This window comes from Cottoperca gobio, chromosome 13, assembly GCF_900634415.1.
Source record: "Cottoperca gobio chromosome 13, fCotGob3.1, whole genome shotgun sequence".
Lineage (NCBI taxonomy): Eukaryota > Metazoa > Chordata > Actinopteri > Perciformes > Bovichtidae > Cottoperca > Cottoperca gobio.
The window spans coordinates 3,681,188-3,704,818 of NC_041367.1; the positions used below are offsets into that span (position 1 = coordinate 3,681,188).

At 44.0% G+C, this 23,631-nt stretch overlaps 1 protein-coding gene across 1 annotated transcript; it reads right to left on the minus strand.

The window, feature by feature from the left end:
- Positions 1-3,732: 3,732 nt before the first annotated feature.
- On the minus strand, positions 3,733-23,253 carry LOC115017751 (WD repeat-containing protein on Y chromosome-like). Its single transcript, XM_029446437.1, has 17 exons — positions 23,230-23,253; positions 22,986-23,061; positions 22,072-22,167; positions 21,519-21,827; positions 19,921-20,094; positions 19,366-19,449; positions 18,847-18,939; positions 18,475-18,646; positions 16,205-16,372; positions 15,728-15,876; positions 14,980-15,213; positions 14,035-14,199; positions 12,677-12,792; positions 10,742-10,872; positions 6,755-6,843; positions 5,079-5,237; positions 3,733-3,855 (listed from the first exon to the last, which is right to left on the minus strand). Exons 3-17 carry the CDS (start codon positions 22,150-22,152, stop codon positions 3,733-3,735), a joined length of 2,247 nt encoding a protein of 748 aa, XP_029302297.1. The 5' UTR covers positions 22,153-22,167; positions 22,986-23,061; positions 23,230-23,253.
- Between the last annotated feature and the right edge of the window lie 378 nt (positions 23,254-23,631).

Here is a 23,631-nt window from a genome sequence, read left to right on the forward strand (position 1 = left end):
ACACACACACACCACACATCTTAGTATACACCCTCTCTTGGTGTTTCACACACAGCCTGCAAATTTCAATTACGCAGCGCTTTTAATGTGTTGCCACTGTCTCCTCTGTTTCCCCTTTTATTGTTTTCCCATTTGTTGTGCTTATTTAAATGTACTTTATTCTTGTTGTTTCCGCTTTCATCAGGAAGTCCCCTCTCAGCCAAGCTAGTCTCCGAGCACTGCCTCGGCTGAATCATTATCAAACAGCCCGACGACTCTTCAGAGGGGCTCCGTGCAAATGATGCAAGCGGGATACAACTAAAGAGACCACTTTCATACCCAGGCTGAGCTCAAGTGGGGAGTCTCAGGAGGCGTGACCTCAAGCCTGGGACTTTATGCCAATAGTCCAAAAGTTTGTGTGTGTGTGTGTGTGTGTGTTGTGTGTGTGTGTGTGTGTGACAGAGACACTCCCAAGCGTTTCCATGGTGTTGCATAAGCGTTGGTGTCGTGAAACTGAAGCACAGTCTCTCCTCTCAGGTGAGCGGCAGGTGTCCCTCTCTTTCTCGCTGTCATCTGAACAGCTGATTTCATATCCTTGCTTTCATTCTGTCCGACTAATAAAAAATATTTTTGACCTGAGGCCCCAGAAGTGCGTGCGTGCGTGCGTGCATTTCCTACCTTTTCTAACCCAGGCAGGAGCGTGCGCTTTGTGTGTCACAGTGTACAGGAGCGATGCTTTCCTTGACGAGCTCGTCCCACAGGATGATGTCCGCTGAATCTGAGTCCGTGCCAATAATGGCTCTGACATGTAAGTTCGGCCGGTGGTGGAGGAAAATGTCAGCTCAGAACAGAGAGAAGGAAACTGTTGTCTGAGGAGAAAGTACGGATTTCTAAATCTAAAATACTGCATCTTCAGCAGTGAGACAACAAAGCACTAAAATGTGTCTGGCAGGTCTGTCAAACCAGTGAGTACGCTAATAGATCATTTTAATTCAGTTATCATTTTACTTATCATAATATGAAATATTTTGGCATTAGTAAAGATGCTAAAAATGCAGTGTGTTAACAAACCGTTAAGTTGTATTCGTAGGAATACAAGGATGTAAGAGCCCACGTAGAAGCAAAGTTGTACTCTGACGATTTGAAAATATACAACGCTGCGTTCCAACACGCCACACGACCATACATGCCAGAGAACTATATACTATTATATTAATGTCAAATGCAGAAAGGGTGCCCAAAACACAGGATGTCCTGCAGCTGGGTCGGATTTTGCAGTATTTAAGCCAGCATACTTTCTGGCTATTCTGACCCACAATCCTTGCACAGCAGAAATATGAGCAAGAGGGTCAAAGTTCAAGGCGCCATGAAGGATGAAGTACGCATGGCACCAGTACACACTTTGTAAGGGCAGCTGCAGTATGCACTAAAAGTAAAAAGAAAAGATCTGCGATTGTAACGCAGCTTAAGTCTTTCTGCAGACACACGTGCACAGACAACCCGTGCACAGACACACGTGCAAGACACACGTGCACAGCACACACAGCTATTCCAGAAGAGCGACGTGTGGAGCTTGAGTCTTGATAAACACCACTTACTTTAATCAGCAGATAACTGCTCCCAGTCATTTTCATTTTCATTTTCATTGTTTCTTTCCTCCCTTTGCCATCCTCTCTTTCCTCTGCATGAAAGCATCTTATGTTATAAAAACCACACACAGAAATACAGGAGCACCACATGAACGTGCACTCTCATGACAGTAGCACTAGTACTGTAGTAGTCACAAAAAGTCATTGGACTTGCTCGTCACGTTACACACAACACACACACACACACACACACACACACACACACACACAACAACACCTGTGACCAGAGTCTGTGGAGGCTGGAATGCGAACACAGAGCAACGTCCTGCGATGCTGCACGCCTCCCTTCCACTTCTGACGGTTCAACAAAAGACTGCGAGAAGGAATGCAGACGGAAAACTGAACATCCATACAGAGACGGAGACAGGAAGGTGTGGGGGGGGACAGAGAGAGGGTGTGTGGGGGGGGGGAGAGAGAGAGAGGAAGGAATAAGCTGTGGTCACATATACAAAACCTCAGACTTTCTTTACAGAATATGTTGATTGAAACATGTGAAGAGAAAAAGTTTTCCAGTGCTTTATCTCTGCTGAGAATGTGTGGTGTGTGTGTTGTGTGGGTGTGCGGTGTTTATGAGCGATGCCGTTATTGCTGTACCTTGTGTATGGTATATGTATGCTCACTATGGATTAATTTGGTGTCGCACAGTCACAGAATTAAGCCTCCGGTCCTGAGTGGTTGGAGTTGTGACAATAATAGAAGTAGCTGAAGTATCAGCAGCGATCACAGTAACTGTTACTCATCGCCACTTTACCCTCTTGCTCTTTGGCTGTAACAACGTACATTTCCCCGTCGTGGGACAAATAAGGGTTCTGAGTAAAGAGTAATAGTAGTGCCGGAGCCCCGTGTTAAGATACACGTGCCACATATCAAAAATAAAAAAAGTTACATCTGGACTTTAAATGTTCTATCCGAAAAGGGGAGTTTTGCATTTTCTCACCATTTATAAAAAGAGACAGATCTTTACTAGCGAGAGTTGAATATTGACATTAATATTAAGGATATTCCATGCAAACAGATTCAAACTTTTATAACAACGCTATGACATCAGGACGAGTTTTAATGAACAGGAAGCTGTTCCTTTACCCCACAGAAGACCCGTGCATATGAAACATGTGTTTCAAACTGAGGATATGTGCATCAGTGGGATGTGGATATTTCAACCCCATGAGCTCATATGAGCACAGCAGAAGTCTTTGAATGAGAGGCCGTGTGACACACAGCACGATGGTGGATTTAACTCTGGGAGGGTGTGAGGAGACAGGAAACCATACGAGGGATGAAGTCATGACGGCAGTATTTCCTTTTACTCTGCTGATCTGTCGTCTATGTTCTCTTCACCACCGTGACAACCCCAGAGTGTGTGTGTGCTGTGTGTGTGTGTGTGTGGTGTGTGAAGAGAAAGAGGAGTCGTATAACTTGATGACAGCACACTGCTGAGTTCAGCTCACAGGTGTGTAAATCATGATGATGAAGATGAAGAGCGATGTAATGTAGGTATTAAAACACACATATAGTGTAGTGATACTCGTTAGAGTCCAGATGTCTGGTTGGCTTCTGAGTCGTCGGCAGGCAGAGGGAGCAGGATGCACACACACACACACACACACACACACACACACACACCCACTCTCTCTTTCAATTGAAATTCTGGTCAATTATTTCTGGTGTTATTTATGGTGTTATAATTGTACTCTCGCCATCATTGAAGACGAGGCAGCCCCTCATTACCTTTCACGGTCACAAGATCAGATGAAAATCCGTCTCGTTAGGCTTCAAGTAATGCGTTTGTGTCCGATCCAACGTGGCTCAGATCAATCAGGCGTCCTGTGAGGAGCGCTGCATCCAAGCACCTGCCAAGGGTTTTTGAAAATGCTGAACCTTTTCCAAACAGTTTCAATGACTGCCATCTCAGATGTTGTGTGCAACAAACCCATCTGGCGCGTCAGGTTAATGCCCTCAATGATCCTCGGGATAAAAAAGGTTGAATGATACACTACGTGTGAACACACAGTTTACGATTGTGTTGCTGCATTAAAACTCCCGATATTCACCTGGGGTCTTAAGTTTGCACACATTTATTTTTTCAGTATATAAATACACACATCTACAGTACTCTGCCAGCCATCACCAGTATACTCCTCTTCAGCAGCAGGACCTGCGAGATCCCCACAGACCGACCCAGGCCGGCGTTCATTCTGTGGAGGCATCGGCCATTGAAGTCCCACACCTGCAGCAGGAACAACACTCACATTATGTACACTTATTATCTTGATAAGAGGTAACAGAAATAGCAACGGTTGTATTCAATCTTCTGAAATGAGAATGTCGTTTGGCCGCCCACATGAGGATACAAACTAAATCAGCCACTCTCCTACTGTACATCCATCAAACATGACAGCTCAGGTATATGTCACACTGTTGCACGATGACGCTCTGTGTTTTGGCATTTAACAAAGAACAACACTGATGGCCCAATGGAAACGTGTAATTAAAGGTCAAAACGTCTCATTCTGAATGGCCCTAACTGCTACACCACAGGTTCAGTGTTGATGAGAAGAAGAGAGATGATGCTTCTTGTTGCTAATTGGCCCGAGGGGTGCCGCGTCTTCTGGATGACTTGTGCGTTTGTTCTAATGGCAAGCGAGTGCACACTGACACTCTGCATCTCACGTGCACAGGAGGGTCATGTGGTTGATTATATTGATTACGATGAGCGTAATTATTTTACTCATCTGTTGAGAACATTGCACCGAGCCGGGAGTCAGTCAACACGAGAGACACACACATGTGCACATACACAACTAGAGAGGGTACACGACGCACAATATATGTATGCATGGGGGTCAACATGCAGAACCCAACACACGTGATGTCAATGATCAAAAGCAAAACGGTAGCCAGAAAGTGTCCGATGCCGCCACTTCAGTTTGAGAGACATGGCGATACTGTAGTGGTATAACTGTTGGGTGTACGTCTGCGCCCTCACAAACATGTCACTCATTTTCAATGATGCAGATGAACCGCTTCCTAATGCAGGTGCTGCTTGAAATGGTATGTCACTCATGTGGCAGAGACTGTCCCACCAGTACAGCCCGCTGATACATCTGCAAGTCTGATGCAAATACTCACTTTTTCTCTTTTTCTTATCAAAATAATGCTGATTAATGCTGTGAATGGGAACAAGTTTTAAAGGTCTACGGTGCTCCCTCCTGGGGACATTATGTTGGACGAGGAGAATGGATGCAGCTGGTGCCATCAGACAGACCGAGACCAGGTGTCAGACCTAACACTCCACCAGCGGTAAGTCAATGAGAGCTTCCACTTCACATGTTCGGCCGTCAAACTTTCATTTCACACTATTCGCTGTCAGTTTGACATCTCCATGAGGAGTCGGCTGCAGCTACATGGTTCACAGCTGTACGAGTGTGTGTGTGTGTGTGTTACACCTACTTTGACCTCTCCGTCAGTGCCTGCAGTAAACAGCCGTCTGCGTGCATCCAGGGCCATGGTGGATATTTCGGCGTTGCCATGGCAGCGGTGGAACTGCTTGACCTTTGGCCCGTGTCGGGCAGCCAGCAGATCACAGAGGAGGCAGAGTCGCTGCTGATACTGCAGAAGAAACAGAGAGGGGATATCAATCACGGGAAAGAGTTTGATCCTCTCTGCGCTCGAGAGAGCCAGGCTCCACTGATGTATTCTGTAAAGCCAAACAAGCTCCACGCTTCGTTACACTTTATTTTAGTAGATGCTAAGCCGCTGAAGAATATGCGACTAATGTCGCTGCAAGTGGGAATAAAAGCAAGAGTGAACTGCAGTCTTTTAAAATAAGACGTGTTCATACTACTGGATTGCAATAGCTATTTGTTTTTATCTGTGTTCTGGGTGGGAGACATGTCAGGTTCTGTCAAAGAGCGGGGTTAAGGGAGCCAAGCGTGCAATAAATCAGAATACATGACACAAGTAGAAAGCATTATTTCTCTGGGACACCTCGCGTCTCCACTAAACACGCTACTATTTCGTGCAACGTATCATGGCAGCATTTAATTCATTGCATTTCGTGATGCACAAATTAATTCGGCATTTAAAACGGTTTGAAGAAGTCGTTGAAGAATGACCATCAAGGTCCATTTAGTAGCTGTTCTGTAGCTTTTGAATACGTTACATGATCTTCATCAACAAATATAGGAACAATCGGCAAAATGTCTTTAAAGTGCTCGAAGAAAATGGGACATTTTAACATTTCCCTTACGTCAAGAGATAAACTCCATCTACTGATGAAGAGCATGTGATGTGATCAAAGCTCTGGAACAGATACCAAATGGAAAGGTCAAGAATGAGCTTTCAAACTCGTCTATAGTGCCGGCCTAAGACACAGAAATAGCCGCATACCTGTCTGACAGACTGTTATACGCACACAGGTAACAGGGTGCTCATGGCTGTGGCCCTCTTCTCCTCCTCGTCGTCTCCACAGGAGAGCAGACTGTTGAAGATAGCAAGAGGAGTTGACGCTCCTCTGCAGAAACAGGAGCGTGTGTGCGTCCTCCTGGGTCTTTGGGAAACACCGGCCAGACGATGAACACACAGCTGATGAGTTACATCCCACAGACACAGGACCTGGAGATGATTGAGCAGATGTAGTGTGTGGTAGAAGCTATATGCATCGTCACAAGACTTTTTATAATTACAGAACAAATACAATCGTCTGTGCACAGGAAACTCTGCCATATTGCTTTACGGCACACAACAAGAGGACTGTTCTGCAAACTCTTCCAGAGGAATCCGGGTTAAAGCTTTTAGAGTTCTCTTGCAAAGGCAGATGGTGTTTGAGCAGAAGCAGGTGGAACATAAATCACTTGTAAAATATTCATTATCTTAGAAAAGCAAAGAGAAGGCAAAACATGCAGTGCTACAAGAGGGGGAGAGGGAAAGCAGCACCAGCTCCTCTTGCATCGGGGTTTAAAGGAGATCTGTAGCTCTTATAGTAGCAACAGTGTGAAACAGGCTTCAATATCCAATCATCTGCAACACGGCCTATTCCTCGGCGGTATTACAGCGAGGTATCACAATTAATATTACAGGGCTCTTTATCATTACATCACTTTACTCGCTCAGACACACACTCCTACCTTATCTTGGAGTAGCTGAGGCAGCTGTTGCTTGGTCTGCATGAAGCGTACCGGTGACGGGCTCGTGTGCACGCCGAGCACACAACCGGCTCCAGGTCACATACGGGTTCCACAGCAAGACCTGATGATCCACCACTGCTGTGTCTACAACCAATCGAGATCCCAAATTAGCATTAATTGCAGGAAACCACACTGCTTTAGTCCCACACAAGAAAATGATCGTTCAATTGATCATTTGATGCCTCTCTGTGTATTTGTGTATGCGTAGAAAAGTCAGGAATTAATATTTTATCCAGTGATCTTATTTATTCGATTAAGGTTATTTCCATTAATTATGGCGTTCTTATCAGTCGTTTTCCTCATTTAAACCCTTTCTACGCTCGCATTTCCATTTCTAAAACATATTTGGCAAGTCCATCAAAGTTCAGACAAGTTGGTCGCTTGGAAGGTGTTCAGCCATGGAGGATTAAGGGGATCCGAGGGAAGAAGAAGAAGAGTGGAAAGGGGGGGGGGGAGGGAGACTGACGAGGGTACACAGGACCCCTGTGTACATGTACCCCTGCTGTGTGTGTGTGTGTGGTGTGTGTGTGTGGTGTGTGTGTGTGTGTTGTGTGTGGTGTGTGTGTGTGTGTGTAGCCAAGCGGAACCTAGCAAAGACCTCTGAATATGGATAGAGGAGGCTTCAGTCCACATCAGCCAAGTTGCTCTGCTGCAAACTTTATTCAACTTGAGACACAAACAAACAGATGCTTGTATACACACACACACACACACACACACACACACACCACACAACACACACACCCACACACACACACACACACACACACACACACCACCACACACACACACCACTTAGTCCTGAGCATGTGTGTGTCCAACAGAACTTTAAATTGACTTTTGTCACTGGTGGCCTTGATGCCACCACCGGCACACAGCTAACACATAATTTGGCAGCATACATGCTTTGATGTGAAAACAGCATTACTCACTGCAACCCTGAAGAAATGTGCTGGCATCTGAAACTAATGCGTCATCGCTTTTGGGGCGTCGTCTTTGTGCTCCACGGATTTGTGGAAGAAAGAATTAGCGAAGAGAGTTAATGTAGACAATAACACAGAGTTCACGTCCACCGTTTGCTTCAGTTTTCCAGTTGATAAGTGTGGAAACGTAGAAAATGAACGTCATTCATCCTTTTATCACGGCTGCCCAAAAGGCCAGAGGAAGAGAGAGCGATGCACGGGATATTAAAGCGTGGGAGGGATTTATGGATGAATTGCATCATTTTATGATTGTTTTTAACGAGAGAAGTTGAAGCCGTTCCTCTGACGACAGAAAACATTACAAAATGCAAGGTCACAGATTTGGCAACCACAACATGCTGGTTTTATCTTTTTTCTCTCTTTAGGAAATCAGAGAGTTAAGGAAATAAATCACAGAAAAAAAAGGATTTCTTGCTGGCAAACTGCAAAATATTCAATCACAGCTTTTCTTCTGTAGACTATTAACCAAAGGATTCAGTGATTTGGTTTAAGCCCGAAAATGCAATCACACTGTCACATTTCAGAGAGCTACGTATACAAACACACCTTAAAACATCCTTTTATTTTCTCTTTCTAGCATATACAAACCTACACCCCTGCAGCCTTACAAAACACACACACACACACACACGCTTGAAAGACAGAACGTACTATGTCTCATTTCCCCTCACTCCCACAGAGAGAGCGCTAATAAACATAATTTAAATTGGGCATGTGGATTAAATTGGAGGTGGAGGGTGCAGCGTGGGGCTGTGTGTGTGTGTGTGTGTGTGTGTGTGTGTGTGTGTGTGTGTGTGTGTGTGTGTGTGTGTGGGCGGTAGAAATGCAGCAGGCTAACTAGGGAGATGAGGTAAAGAAATAAACAGAAGTGAACGGGGAGTGTCAGTTCGAGAGGAAGCAGGCAAAGAGAGGAGCCGAACACACTGAAGAAGAAATTGGGGAGCGAACTTTGAAGAAGTTTCCAAGTTCACACAGTGGCTCATGAATTGTTCTTCTTACAGCTCCAGCTATTCATTTTGTTCCGAACCATTTCTCCCTCCAGCTTGGAGAACACCCACTCTTATCTACCTTTCCACCTCCATCTCTCACTTTGACACTCTCTGTACTTTTTTCCGGGATTGACGCGTCCCAGAAGGCCAGAGAAGGTCTGCCGTTTAAGACTGGTAAACTGAAACTGAACTTTCAGTGCGTGAGCCAAAGTGACACAACTCCACAAACTAAGAAGCAGAGCGTTTGAAGTTTGATGGTTATAGAAGTGAACCAGTGACTGGAGGACTGTCAGTTCAATCCCTCGGGCAGAACAATGTAAGAATGTGATGAGTGCTTCGGAGTCTTGCTGTTCTTTTAGTTTTATATCTTTGCATACCTTCACAGAATTCTGCTTATCTTTTGCTAAGATGGTTTTTGTTAAAAGGCAACATGCACGTGTTTTGTTGCTCTGGTTAACGGAGGCTGCTGGTGGAGTGGCTCGATGTGACGCAGCTCGGCAATCGGCGATGAAGCGCCGCAGGCTCCAATTCCACAATCCTCAAAATCACAAACTGTAAAAATCAGACTAAACTCACAGAAGTGACGTAAAGAAATGGAGTGATCGAAAGGAGAGAGAAAGCTGCTCGTCTTCCATCAGCCGGTGTTTCTGCACACTTTTCTTTCTTTCTCTCACACGCACAGAAGATCTGTAAATACAAGTAAAGACTAGGAAATAAACTATCTTATTAGACGAGCGTTAGCGCCGAGCAGAGAACTGCATGTGGGTTTAAATCACATGCTGTACACTGCTTGACCTTTCCAGTTCACCTGCCTTTAATACAGCTCTAATTAAGAATTTAATTAGGACAAAACTTGCCAATTAATGGGCTCTGACATGTAAAGGTTCGGCCTGTGGTGGAGGAAAATGTCAGCTCAGAACAGAGAGAAGGAAACTGTTGTCTGAGGAGGAAAGTACGGATTTCTAAAGTCTAAAATACTGCATCTTTCAGCAGTGAGACTAACAAAGCACTAAAATGTGTCTGGCAGGTCTGTCAAACCAGTGAGTCTCTAATTAGATCATTTTAAATTCAGTTATACATTTTACTTGCATCTATAATATGAAAATAGTTTGGCATTTAGTAAAGATGCTAAAATGCAGTGTGTTAACAAACCGTTAAGTTGTATTCGTAGGAATACAAGGCTGTAGAGGCCCACGTAGAAGCAAAGTTGTACTTCTGACTGATTGTGAAATATACTAACGCTGCGTTCCAACAGCCACACGACCATACATGCCAGAGAACTATATACTATATATAGTATGTCAAATGCAGAATGCCCAAAACACCAGGATGTCCTGCAGCTGGTCGGATTTTGCAGTATTTAAGCCAGCATACTTTTCTGGCTATTCTGACCCACAATCCTTTGCACAGCAGAAATATGAGCAAGAGGGTCAAAGTTCAAGGCGCCATGTAAGGATGAAGTACTGCATGCACCAGTACAGCACTTTGTAAGGGCAGCTGCAGTATGCACTAAAAGTAAAAAGAAAAGATCTGCGATTTGTAACGCAGCTTAAGTCTTTCTGCAGACACACGTGCACAGACACACGTGCACAGACACACGTGCATAGACACACGTGCACAGACACACAGCTATTTCCAGCAGAGAGCGACGTGTGGAGCTTGAGTCCTTTGATAACACCACTTACTTTAATCAGCAGATAACTGCTCCCAGTTCATTTTCATTTTCATTTTCATTTGTTTCTTTCCCCTTTTTCCATCTCTCTCTTTCCTCTGCATGAAAGCATCTTATGTTATAAAACAACACACAGAAATACAGGAGCACACATGAACGTGCACTCTCATGACAGTAGCACTTAGTACTGTAGTAGTCACAAAAAGTCATTGGACTTGCTCGTCACGTTACACACACACACACACACACACACACACACACACACACACACACACACACACACCTGTGACCAGAGTCTGTGGAGGCTGGAATGCGGCACAGAGCACGTCGCTGCGATGCTGCACGCCTCCCTTCCACTCTGACGGTTCAACAAAAGACTGCGAGAAGGAATGCAGACGGAAAACTGTGAACATCCTACAGAGACGGAGACAGAGAAGGTGTGGGGGGGGGGGAGACAGAGAGAGGGTGTGGGGGGGGGGGAGAAGAGAGAGGAAGGAGTAAAGCTGTGTCACATATACAAAACCTCAGACTTTCTTTACAGAATATGTTGATTGAAACATGTGAAGAGAAAAAGTTTTCCAGTTGCTTTATCTCTGACTGAGAATGTGTGTGTGTGTGTGTGTGTGTGTGTGTGCGCGTGTGTGTTATGAGCGATGCCGTATCTGCCTGTACCTTGTGTATGGTATATGTATGCTTCACTATGGATTAATTTGGTGTCGCAACAGTCACAGAATTAAGCCTCCGTCATGAGTGGTTGTGAGTTGTGACAATAATAGAAGTAGCTGAAGTATCAGCAGCGATCCTACAGTAACTGTTACTCGCCACTTTACCCTCTTGCTCTTTGCTGTAACAACGTACATTTCCCCGTCGTGGGACAAATAAAGGGTTTCTGAGTAATAGTAATAGTAGTGCCGGTAGCCGTGTTAATAGTACAACGTGCACATATCAAAATAAAAAAAGTTACATCTGGACTTTAAAATGTTCTATCCTAAAAGGGGAGTTTTTGCATTTTCTCACCATTTATAAAAGAGACAGATCTTTACTAGTCGAGATTGAATTTGACATTAATATTAAGGATATTCCAATGCAACAGATTCAAACTTTTACAAACGCTATGCATCAGGACAGAGTTTGTAATGAACATGGAAGCTGTTCCTTTACCCCACAGAAGACCCCGTGCATATGAAACATGTTGTTTCAAACTGAGGGATATGTGCATCAGTGGGATGTGGATATTTCAACCCGCATGAGCTCATATGAGCAGCAGAAGTCTTTGAATGAGAGGCCGTGTGACACACAGCACGATGTGGATTTAACTCTGGGAGGGTGTGAGGAAACAGGAAACCATACGAGGGATGAAAGTCATGACGGCAGTATTTCCTTTTACTGCTGCTGATCTGTCGTCTATGTTCTCTTCACCACCGTGACACCCCAGAGTGTGTGTGTGCGTGTGTGTGTGTGTGTGTGTGTGTGGTAAGAGAAAGAAAGGGAGTCGTATAACTTGATGACAGCACACTGCTGAGTTCAGCTCACAGGGTGTGAAATCATGATGATGAAGATGAAGAGCAGATGTAATGTAGGTATTAAAACACACAATATGAGGTAGTGATACTCGTTAGAGTCCAGATGTCTGGTTGGCTCTGAGTCGTCGGCAGGCAGAGGGAGCAGGAGGACACACACACGCACACACACACACACACACACACACACACACACACACACACTCTCTCTCTTTCAATTGAAATTCTGGTCAATTATTTCTGGTGTTATTTATGGTGTTTAAATTGTACTCTCGCCATCATTGAAGACGAGGGCAGCCCCTCATTACCTTTCACGGTCACAAGATCAGATGAAAATCCGTCTCGTTAGGCTTCAAGTAATGCGTTTGTGTCCGATCCAACGTGGCTCAGATCAATCAGCGTCCTGTGAGGAGCTGCATCCAAGCACCTGCCAAGGGTTTTTTGAAAATGCCTGACCTTTTCCAAACAGTTTCCAATGACTGCCTCTCAGATGGTTGTGTGCAACAAACCATCTGGCGCGTCAGGTTAATGCCCTCAATGATTCCTCGGGATAAATAAAGGTTGAATGAATACACTACGTGTGAACACACAGTTTACGATTGTGTTGCTGCATTAAAACTCCCGATATTCACCTCTGGGGTCTTAAGTTTGCACACATTTTTAGTTTTTCAGTATATAAATACACACATCTACAGTACCTCTGCCAGCCCATCACCAGTATACTCCTCTTCAGCAGCAGGATCTGCGAGATCCCCACAGACCGACCCAGGCCGGCGTTCATTCTGTGGAGGCAGCGGCCATTGAAGTCCCACACCTGCAGCAGGAACAACACTCACATTATGTACTACTTATTATCTTGGATAAGAGGTAACAGAAATAGCAACGGTTGTATTCAATCTTCTGAAATGAGAATGTCGTTTGGCCGCCCACATGAGGATACAAACTAAATCAAGCCACTCTCCTACTGTACATCCATCAAACATGACAGCTCAGGTAATATGTCACACTATTGCACGATGACGCATCTGTGTTGTGGCATTTAACAAAGAACAACACTGATTGGCCCAATGGGAACGCTGTAATTAAAAGGTCAAAACGTCTCATTCTGAATGGCCCTAACTGCTACACCACAGGTTCAGTGTTGATGAGAAGAAGAGAGATGATGCTTCTTGTTGCTAATTGGCCCGAGGGGTGCCTGCGTCTTCTGAGGATGACTTGTGCGTTTGTTTCTAATGGCACAGCGAGTGCACACCTGACACTGCTCTCACGTGCACAGGAGGGCTCATGTGGTTGATTATATTGATTACGATGAGCGTAATTATTTTACTCATCTGTTGAGAACAATTGCACCGAGCCGGGAGTCAGTCAACACGAGAAGACACACACATGTGCACATACACAACTAGAGAGGGTACAGACGCACAATATATGTATGCATGGGGTCAACATGCAGAACCAAACACACGTGATGTCAATGATGCAAAAGCAAAACGGTAGCCAGAAAGTGTCCGATGCCGCCACTTCAGTTTGAGAGACATGGCGATACCTGTAGTGGTATAACTGTTGGGTGTACGTCTGTCCGCCCTCACAAACATGTCACTCATTGTTCAATGATGCATACTGAACCGCTTCCTAATGGCAGGTGCTGCTTGAAACTGGTATGTCACTCATGTGGCAGAAGACTGTCCCACCAGTACAGCCCGCTGATACATCTGCAAGTCTGATGCAAATACTCACTTTTTCTTTTTCTTATCAAAAATAAATGCTGATAAATGCTGTGAATGGGAACAAGTTGTTAAAGGTCTACGGTGCTCCCTCCTGGGACATTATGTTGGAGCGAGAGAATGGCATGCAGCTGGTGCCATCAGACAGACCGAGACCAGGTGTCAGACCCACTAACACTCCACCAGCGGTAAAGTCAATGAGCTTCCACTTCACATGTTGCCGTCAAACTTTCATTCACACTATTCGCTGTCAGTTTGCATCTCCATGAGGATCGTCCTGCAGCTACATGGTTCACAGCTGTACGAGTGTGTGTGTGTGTGTGTACACCTACTTTGACCTCTCCGTCAGTGCCTGCAGTAAACAGCCGGGTCTGCGTGCCATCCAGGGCCATGGTGGATATTTCGGCGTTGCCATGGCAGCGGTGGAACTGCTTGACCTTTTGGCCCGTGTCGGGCAGCCAGCAGATCACAGAGGAGGCAGAGTCGCTGCTGACTACCTGCAGAAACAGAGAGGGGATATCAATCACGGGAAAGAGTTTGATCCTCTCTGCGCTGCGAGAGAGCCAGGCTCCACTGATGTATTCTGTAAAGCCAAACAATTCTCCACGCTTCGTTACACTTTATTTTAGTGCTAAGCCGCTGAAGAAAATATGCGACTAATGCTGCTGTCAAGTGGGAATAAAAGCAAGAGTGAATGCAGTCTTTTAAAATAAGACGTGTTCATACTGGATGCAATAGCTATTTGTTTTTATCTGTGTTCTGGGTGGGAGACTAATGTCAGGTCTGTCAAAGAGCGGGGTTAAGGGAGCAAAGCGTGCAATAAATCAGAATAATGACACAAGTTAGAAAGCATTATTTCTCTGGGACACCTCTGCGTCTCCACTAAACACGCTATATTTCTGTGCAACAGTATCATGGCAGCATTTAATGTCATTGCATTTCGTGATGCACAAATTAATTCTGCATTTAACGGCTTGAAGAAGTCGTTGAAGAATTGACCATCAAGGTCCATTTAGTAGCTGTTCTGTAGCTTTTGAATACGTTACATGATCTTCATCAACAAATATATGAGAACAATCGACCAAAAGTCTTTAAAGTGCTCGAAGAAAATGGACATTTTAACATTTCCCTTACGTCAAGAGATAAACTCCATCTACTGATGAAGAGCATGTGATGTGATCAAAAGCTCTGGAACAGATACCAAATGGAAAGGTCAAGAATGAGCTTTCAAACATCGTCTATAGTGCCGGCCTAAGACCACAGAAATAGCCGCATACCTGTCTGAACAGACTGTTATACAGCACACAGGTAACAGGGTGCTCATGGCTGCTGGCCCTCTTCTCCTCCTTCGTCGTCTCCAGCAGGAGAAGCAGACTGTTGAAGGATAGCAAGAGGAGTTGACGCTCCTCGTGCAGAAACAGGAGCGTGTGTGCGTCCTCCTGGGTCTTTGGGAAGACACCGGCCAGACGGTGAACACACAGCTGATGAGTTACATCCCACAGACACAGGACCTGGAGAGGATGTGAGCAGATGTAGTGTAGTGGTAGAAGCTATATGCATCGTCACAAGACTTTATTATAATTACAGAACAAATACAATCGTCTGTGCACAGGAACTCTGCCATATTGCTTTACGGCACACAACAAGAGGACTGTTCTGCAAACTCTTCCAGAGGAATCCGGGTTAAAGCTTTTAGAGTTTCTTGCAAAGGCAGATGGTGTTTGAGCAGAAGGCAGGTGGAACATAAATCACTTGTAAAATATTCATTCTCTTTAGAAAAGCAAAAGAGAAGGCAAACATGCAGTGCTACAAGAGGGGAGAGGGAAAGCAGCACCAGCTCCTCTTTGCATCGGGGTTTAAAGGAGATCTGATAGCTCTTATAGTAGCAACAGTGTGAAACAAGGCTTCCAATCATCTGCACCACGGCCTATTTCCTCGGCGGTAATTACAGCGAGGTATCACAATTAATATTACAGGGCTCTTTATCATTACATCATCTTTTCTCGCTCAGACACACACTCCTACCTTATCTCTGGAGTAGCTGAGCAGCTGTTGCTTGGTCTGCATGAAGCGTACCGCGGTGACGGGGCTCGTGTGCACGCCGAGCACACAAACCGGCTCCGAGGTCACATACGGGTTCCACAGCAAGACCTGATGATCCACACCTGCTGTGGCTACAACCAATCAGAATGTCCCAAATTAGCATTAATTGCAGGAAACCACACTGCTTTAGTCCCACACAAGAAAATGATCGTTCAATTTGATCATTTGATGCCTCTCTGTGTATTTGTGTATGCGTAGAAAAGTCAGGAATTAATCTATTTATCCAATTGATCTTATTTATTCCTATTATACCGTTTATTTCCATTAATTATGGCGTTCTATCAGTCTGGTTTCCCTCAGTGTAAAGCCCTTTGTGCTGCATTTCTTGTATAAAAGGTGCAACACAAATAAAGTTTATGATAATTATAAGTAAGTGTCTGAGAACACATTGGTCCCCACCTATCAGATTGAGTTCACAGTGGTGGTCCAGGTCCCACACACCCCTCTTGGTAAAGAAAGAAGTGACTCGTAGACTCCTGCTTTCCTTTTCCCTCCAGCCGATCACCAAGCTGCTCTGCGGCCTGGTGCTGCACGACACGAAGGCTTCCAGCGAGCCCAGGTAACGTACTGCAAGTCAGTTAGGTGTGACAGACAAAAGAACAGAAAATGAGGCATTACAATGGTTTCAAATGTAGAAGTGCTTTACTTCTGATCTCCTGGTTAACTTGTTTTCTCTCACACAACATCCACAGACCCTGAGTCTCCATATGACAGAGAAACAAAAGGGCTAAATCATTCAAATGTTCATCCGCACATATTTAATCTTAACATCCTCTGAATGAACTCATTTTAAGAAAATGAATAAGAAAACAATCGTACAAGAAGGAGCCACTGGCTTCCAAGCAGCTCGTCTACGATGAGCAATAATGCAGCAGAAGTTACTCGTGGAGGGAATAAATTAGTTTCAACTCCAACAAATTCAATGTAAAACAACATTGCAATATGTTTTGATGATGACACACTGTTCAATAGTTGCTTCGTACTTGCCTAAATGTTTTAACTTCCAGAAGTCTGAAGGACATCCACTCTCTGGCTGGGCTAAATGTGCATTGACCGCAACCCTGCTGTACATAGTAAACCAACCAATCCACAGGCGCTCAGCACAGCATAGAATTAGGCCGGTTTGATTTGCTCACTGGTGTTACAGAAAGTGTAATGGATCTTGCATCACCATCTGTCTCAATTAACACTTTGATTGAGAACAGCTAAATTGGATGCCGCATGTCTCCATTAGAAGCTGCTTAGCTTTCAAATACTGCACAAATAAGCGCGGCTTGTGAGATGGCATGTGACAGTCGCAGGTCAAAAGATCGGCCGCATTGCTAGGGCAAATAATTTCGTCTGATTAAATTTCATACACCACGTCTTTTCTCCCGCCTGAGAATAAAAAGATCAGTGGATTTTCAGACAGCGTCGCATGACTCATCATTGATTAATGAGGCCTTCTCTCTTTCACTGACACACAAATCAGAACTCAAGCTCTCTGTGACGCAGACGCACACACTGCACATCTGCTTTAGTCCTGCCTTGTATGTAATGTCACACTTGTATTGCTGTGAGTTTATAATTTAAAAACAGACAGTCACTGGATATCTATATCAAAGCAAAGCTCTTTTGTTCTGCAACAAATGGCTGCACATTTTGGGAGGTTTTACCTACACACTGATGTTTATCCTTAATGCTCTTTTTCATTCGTTTGATCGCAACATCATGTGGATATGTTAATGCTTTCCTCTTTCACAGACACACACTTACAGCTCTCCTTCCTTGTCTTTATGGGTCTTTGTCCATCCCAATTTCCTCCTAATTTCCTCTCACTTTTCCTCTCTATCCCCCCCCCTCCCTCCTCTCCCTGGTGGCCCATGAGCCCGAAGGTTTGGAGGTCTGGATAACCAGCCATGTCTAATGGTACACAGCCTACTCATACTGCAGGGTGGGCAACTTCAAAAGAACAGCAGCAGCACCCCAGAGGTATTCAAACACACACACACACACACACACACACACACACACACACACACACACACACACACATCTTAGTATACACCCTCTCTTGGTGTTTCACACACAGCCTGCAAATTTCAATTACGCAGCGCTTTTAATGTGTTGCCACTGTCTCCTCTGTTTCCCCTTTTATTGTTTTCCCATTTGTTGTGCTTATTTAAATGTACTTTATTCTTGTTGTTTCCGCTTTCATCAGGAAGTCCCCTCTCAGCCAAGCTAGTCTCCGAGCACTGCCTCGGCTGAATCATTATCAAACAGCCCGACGACTCTTCAGAGGGGCTCCGTGCAAATGATGCAAGCGGGATACAACTAAAGAGACCACTTTCATACCCAGGCTGAGCTCAAGTGGGGAGTCTCAGGAGGCGTGACCTCAAGCCTGGGACTTTATGCCAATAGTCCAAAGTGTGTGTGTGTGTGTGTGTGTGTGTGTGTGTGTGTGTGTGTGTGACAGAGACACTCCCAAGCGTTTCCATGGTGTTGCATAAGCCGTTGGTGTCGTGAAACTGAAGCACAGTCTCTCCTCTCAGGTGAGCGGCAGGTGTCCCTCTCTTTCTCGCTGTCATCTGAACAGCTGATTTCATATCCTTGCTTTCATTCTGTCCGACTAATAAAAAATATTTTTTGACCTGAGGCCCCAGAAGTGCGTGCGTGCGTGCATTTCCTACCTTTTCTAACCCAGGCAGGAGCGTGCGCTTTGTGTGTCACAGTGTAACAGGAGCGATGCTTTCCTTTGACGAGCTCGTCCCACAGGATGATGTCCGCTGAATCTGAGTCCGTCCTCAGACTAAGTCTCTCAAACAGAGAGATCTGAGCTGAGGTAAAATATAACGCACTGACCTGGGATCACACACACACACACACACACACACACACACACACACACACACACACACACACACACACACACACACACACACACACACACACACACACACACACACACACGCTTATGGAACAATGGACTGTACAGATGATGCAGAAAACTGAAGACTCCCTCTTTGTTCTCCTCTTTCTGTTATCATCATTCTGTGCATCACCTGTCCTCCGATGTCTCCTACAGTGAGGACAGCCCGGTCCGGCTGAGAGGGATCCACCCAGTAGTCTAGACACCAGGGAGTAAACTTTAAACCCTAGAGAAGATGAGAAGTGGCGTGAACAATTTAATATTTCATGTCCATCCACACTTTTCTCAGGTTACATAATATTAAATATATGTATTTATGTATAAATAAATTATATATATTTATTTATACATTTATTTACATACATACATATACATATATATATTTATATATTTATTTATTTATATATAAATAAATTATATATTATATATTATATATATATAAATAAATTATATATATTTATTTATATATTTATTTACATGCATACATATATATATATATATTTATATATATATATTATATATATATATATATATATATATATATATATATATATATATATATATATATATATATATATATGTATATGCTACAACTAAAATACTAGAACATATATATTATTATTATTATTATTATTATTATTATATATGTTACCTGGAGTTTATACTTGAGCCCAAAGTCCTGTTTTGACAGAATGTCATAGAAGCACAGCTCCTTACTTGTGAAAGACACAGCTATCTGAGAATAAGGAAAACATTGAGATTAAAATAAAGAGTTTATTAGAAATAGAGAGACATTAGGACAGACAACACTTAAATTAATCAATATTATATAATAACAATTCCTCAGACGAATTATTGATGGAAAGTCTTCATATGTGTTATACAACAAAATTACATCTGTCACCCACAAATCTGTAGATTAAAGAATTGCTAATGAAACATTTCAATAATTGATTGTCTTATTACTGAAAGAATTATGTTTATTTTCTGAGCATTATGCAAAGGCTTCATGTCATTAACCGAAACCACTGATCTATTATTAATTGATTGAGAGGAACGCTCGTTAGCCTCTGTACAGTACAATATCTGACCCAATAACTACTAATTCATTCTTTTTCTTCTCAGTTGTGTAAAGTAAACAATGCCACAAGAGCCAGAATGTGGCAACACAACCAGGACGTTACAAGTGAACACAAGTGAAAGTCACCTTGTGTATGTTGTGCAGCAGCACCATGTCCGTGACCCAGAGGTCTTTGGGTGCGATCGTGCTGTTGTGCAGTCGATGTGTGTGCAGGAGGGACATGTCCTCTCTGTCCCGCAGCCCCACAGTTCCTCCTTTACTCACAGTCAGATACTGACCTGAACTCTGCAGGTACAACACCTGGGGAGAGCAGAGGACATCACACAACAACAGCATTTGAACCCGGACACATCTAAGACTGGGCAAAGCATCCGACAGACTCACTTTTGTCCAATTGATCTTTGTTATGTAGCTTAATTAGTACAATGTGGGCTTTTAGGGTGACATTTAAAATATATTCTTTCTTGCTAATCTTAAACCATAAAACTTCACTAGAAATAACTTCTTCAAACGTGAGCTCAACCCTAAATCTTCCTCTCATTGGCACGTTCTTTTGTGCTGAAACCAATAACGCAGAAAGGCTTAATGAATGATGCTATTTTATTGGCTAAAGTACAAGAAAAAAAGAACTGAGAGCAGCAGAAAATAAGCTTGAGCTGACTGTGTGTGAGAGAATATCTTTAATGAAAGAAGAGGCTTTATTAATACTTATAGAATAGAGGTCAAGGCTTAGATGTACTACCAATGTAATTACTGCAGACTGAGTCAGTTCCCACAGCCAACTGCAGGCTTGATAGGATCTCTCAGACTGTCGTGTATTTATCTCTAATTATCCTAATTACCTATTTATCAACAGCTGGTGACTCTATGCTACGATGATTTTCTAGCAAATCTTGTTCTCAGATGTGCCGAATGGATGCTGCCTTCGTGATGAAGAACACTTTTCAGGCTTGCCTTAAGTGTGTTTCAGCTATTCAGTACGACCAATGGGAGAAACTCTGTACGGGAAAATATGTGGAGTTCCAAAAACTTGTAGAATAAAAAGCTAAACTTATGATTTATGTGTAAATGTTTTACTTCCGGGTTAAAGGTCGTTGCTGCTGAAAGATGCTAAAAGGGTCTGTGGAGCTGAGGCAATTTTCTGTGGGTCCGACGCCACAAGCAACTCTTTCATATTCCGCAGTCATTTCATCTTTTGTTATATACAAACAGGAGCTCTAAGTATATGTTTTAATACCCGGCTTATGTTGTGCCACTTTACTGACAGTGTCTTCTGAGCCCCATTAGTCTGTCCGCCTCTTTACGACTGATCGAAGCTGGACGGGTCAAAACCTTCCGGCCATTTGAAAAACAACTTACACAACATTGTGACATTTTGACATTCTCAGGATTGAAAGATTAAAGTGGTGAGCCATCACTTTATCCACAGCAGTAGGCGCTTTACGCCAGCCGCTTCATTTACATATTAATTGATAGATGTTAAACTTAAAGGAGTCCAGAGCCATTTATCTCAAAAGAGGTGTGATGAGCAAGACCCTAATACCTTCGAACCGTTCCTCGCACAATGTTTAATAATGTGGGATTCCACCCAGTCAGCAGTTTTGGATTCTCCCGTCAGACAATGTCAAAATGTTTTGCAGATAAAATGAGGGTTAGGACATGTTGCCCATTTTATAACAAACTTCTTCTTCTCTTAAGCCTCCAAGAGGTCAGTGACCTTTCACCTTTTGAACCGGGTCTCGATGCGGGCAGGTCAAAGTGCGTGGTGTCTTCCAGCAGGGCCCCGTCCTGGTTCTGGTGCTCTTCATTTTATCAGAAAGCTCCAGTAGCAGAAAAGAGCACAGGCCTCCCCAGTCGACGCGTCCATCTTCCTTCACGGCGTCGACGTCCAGAAGGAGGCCGCGGTGCTCCTGAGTGACGACCACGCTGTCAAACAGGAAGCCGTATTCCTCCTCGGAGCCACAACCAACGGATGACCGAGCCAGATTGATGAATTCAGCTCTGGACAAGGAGCGAGGTGCACCCGAGGGGTCCTGTAGGAGACAGGAGACATCGCACATAGTCTGCACGCAATAATGAACAAAAGTTGGCGTTGGAACACAATGTGCTGCGGGCTCTACTCTGGGATGTAGAGCAGTTCTTATGAGACCTGGAGGTGTGGTACAGTTATAGTGGTAAACAGAGATACAGGAAAAGATGATGACACTCTTCTTCTAGTGTTTCCTGTGTGAATGAAAAAGGTGCAATATGAAACTATTAAAGTGACAAAACACTCACCAGGAAGACGCCCTGAAGCTTTCTATAGTCCTCAGTGTTCATCCTGCTCTCAAGCTGTGCCACCTCCATCCTCGATCCCATGGTTACAGCTCAGACCTGTCAATCAATCACCAAGATACCAGAGAAGGTCAAATAATAGATTCCCTGCATTTCTCGGTGTTACATGACGAAAGAAGCTGTTCCCAGATCGAGTAACTCCATCCCATACCGTCTCTCTGTCTCACTGCGGGTTGTCATGTCATCATAATCACACAGCAGCAGCTCACTTCTGTTCTCTCCATCCAAACATGTCCGTGTGTGTCCAAAGCTCTTTTCATTTTCAACATATATTTCAAAACGTGGGTGAATAGGTTCCCCGGAGAGGAGGCTGCAGGGTGTCAAGTCTCTTAAGTGTGTGTGTGTGTGTGTGTGTGTGTGTGTGTGTGTGTGTGTGTGTGTGTGTGTGTGTGTTGATTAAAAGGACGTTTGAGGTCTGAGACGGATGTAAGATGATGAAAAAGTGTCTTTCTACGAACACTACAAAGGGGAGACAGCAAATGTTTTGTTTTTTATCATTTTCCGCTCGACATAAACGTTTATGAGACAAATTCATTGGAAGTGGCATCAAACTGAGCTGAGGTTTAGATGACAGGCTGTGTAATGAAAGCACAAAGCAATGCTTCGCTGCAGCTATTATCTTTTTTTATAAATCTGATTAACTGCAGCATGATCTTGATATGATAGTTCACCCACGTCTTCATTTACACTGACGGCAGGTATCAGCCTGCAACAGATATGTTTGGAAATACATGCTGACTTGTTTGTTCAAACGTAACATGCTGCTGTCTTTTATTTATGGGACTGCTTTCAATCGTGTACAAGTTAAAATAAAACAATATAGCTTTTATATCTGTTGGCAAACAAAACCCACTTACCAGGGTCGTCCTCTCTTCTTCCTCGATGGCCCTTCAGGTCCAGTCAACGCTCTCCAAACTGCTGCTGGATTCCTATCTGGGGTTTATTAAAGTTGCATCATCCGCTGCAGTCAAACTGTCCAAAAAGCCATCGCAGCACCAGGACATAACTGCATAATGACCAGCACTGTCGGTGTGTGCACCTCAGTGAAGCAGGTGTCCATACAGTCGAGCTGAACACACGGTTAATACAATTCAAACTAACCGAGACGACCAATTTCATCCTGTCCGTCCACAGAAAACTCCCAGAGTCCCCCTGCTCTGAGGTGTCGAAACATCCTTCTTAATTGTATGACATTTTAAATCAAATCCTCAGCCTCTGGTTGGTCCATCCTGGCCTGGCCTGGGTCTGCTCCGTACGAGATCCTGTGTCCAGAGGTTTGTGTGAGCCGTCGGAGAAGCGATCAACGCTAACAGCCCTGGCTCCAGCACACACACATACACACACACACACCCAGAGAGAGTTAACTAACTGCCCCCAGTAGCCCAGAAAGTGGCAGAGGCCACACACACACACACACACACACACACACACACACACACACACACACACACACAATTCTTTTCTTTTATTATCCCTCACTCTCAAAGACTCTGGCGAAGTTTC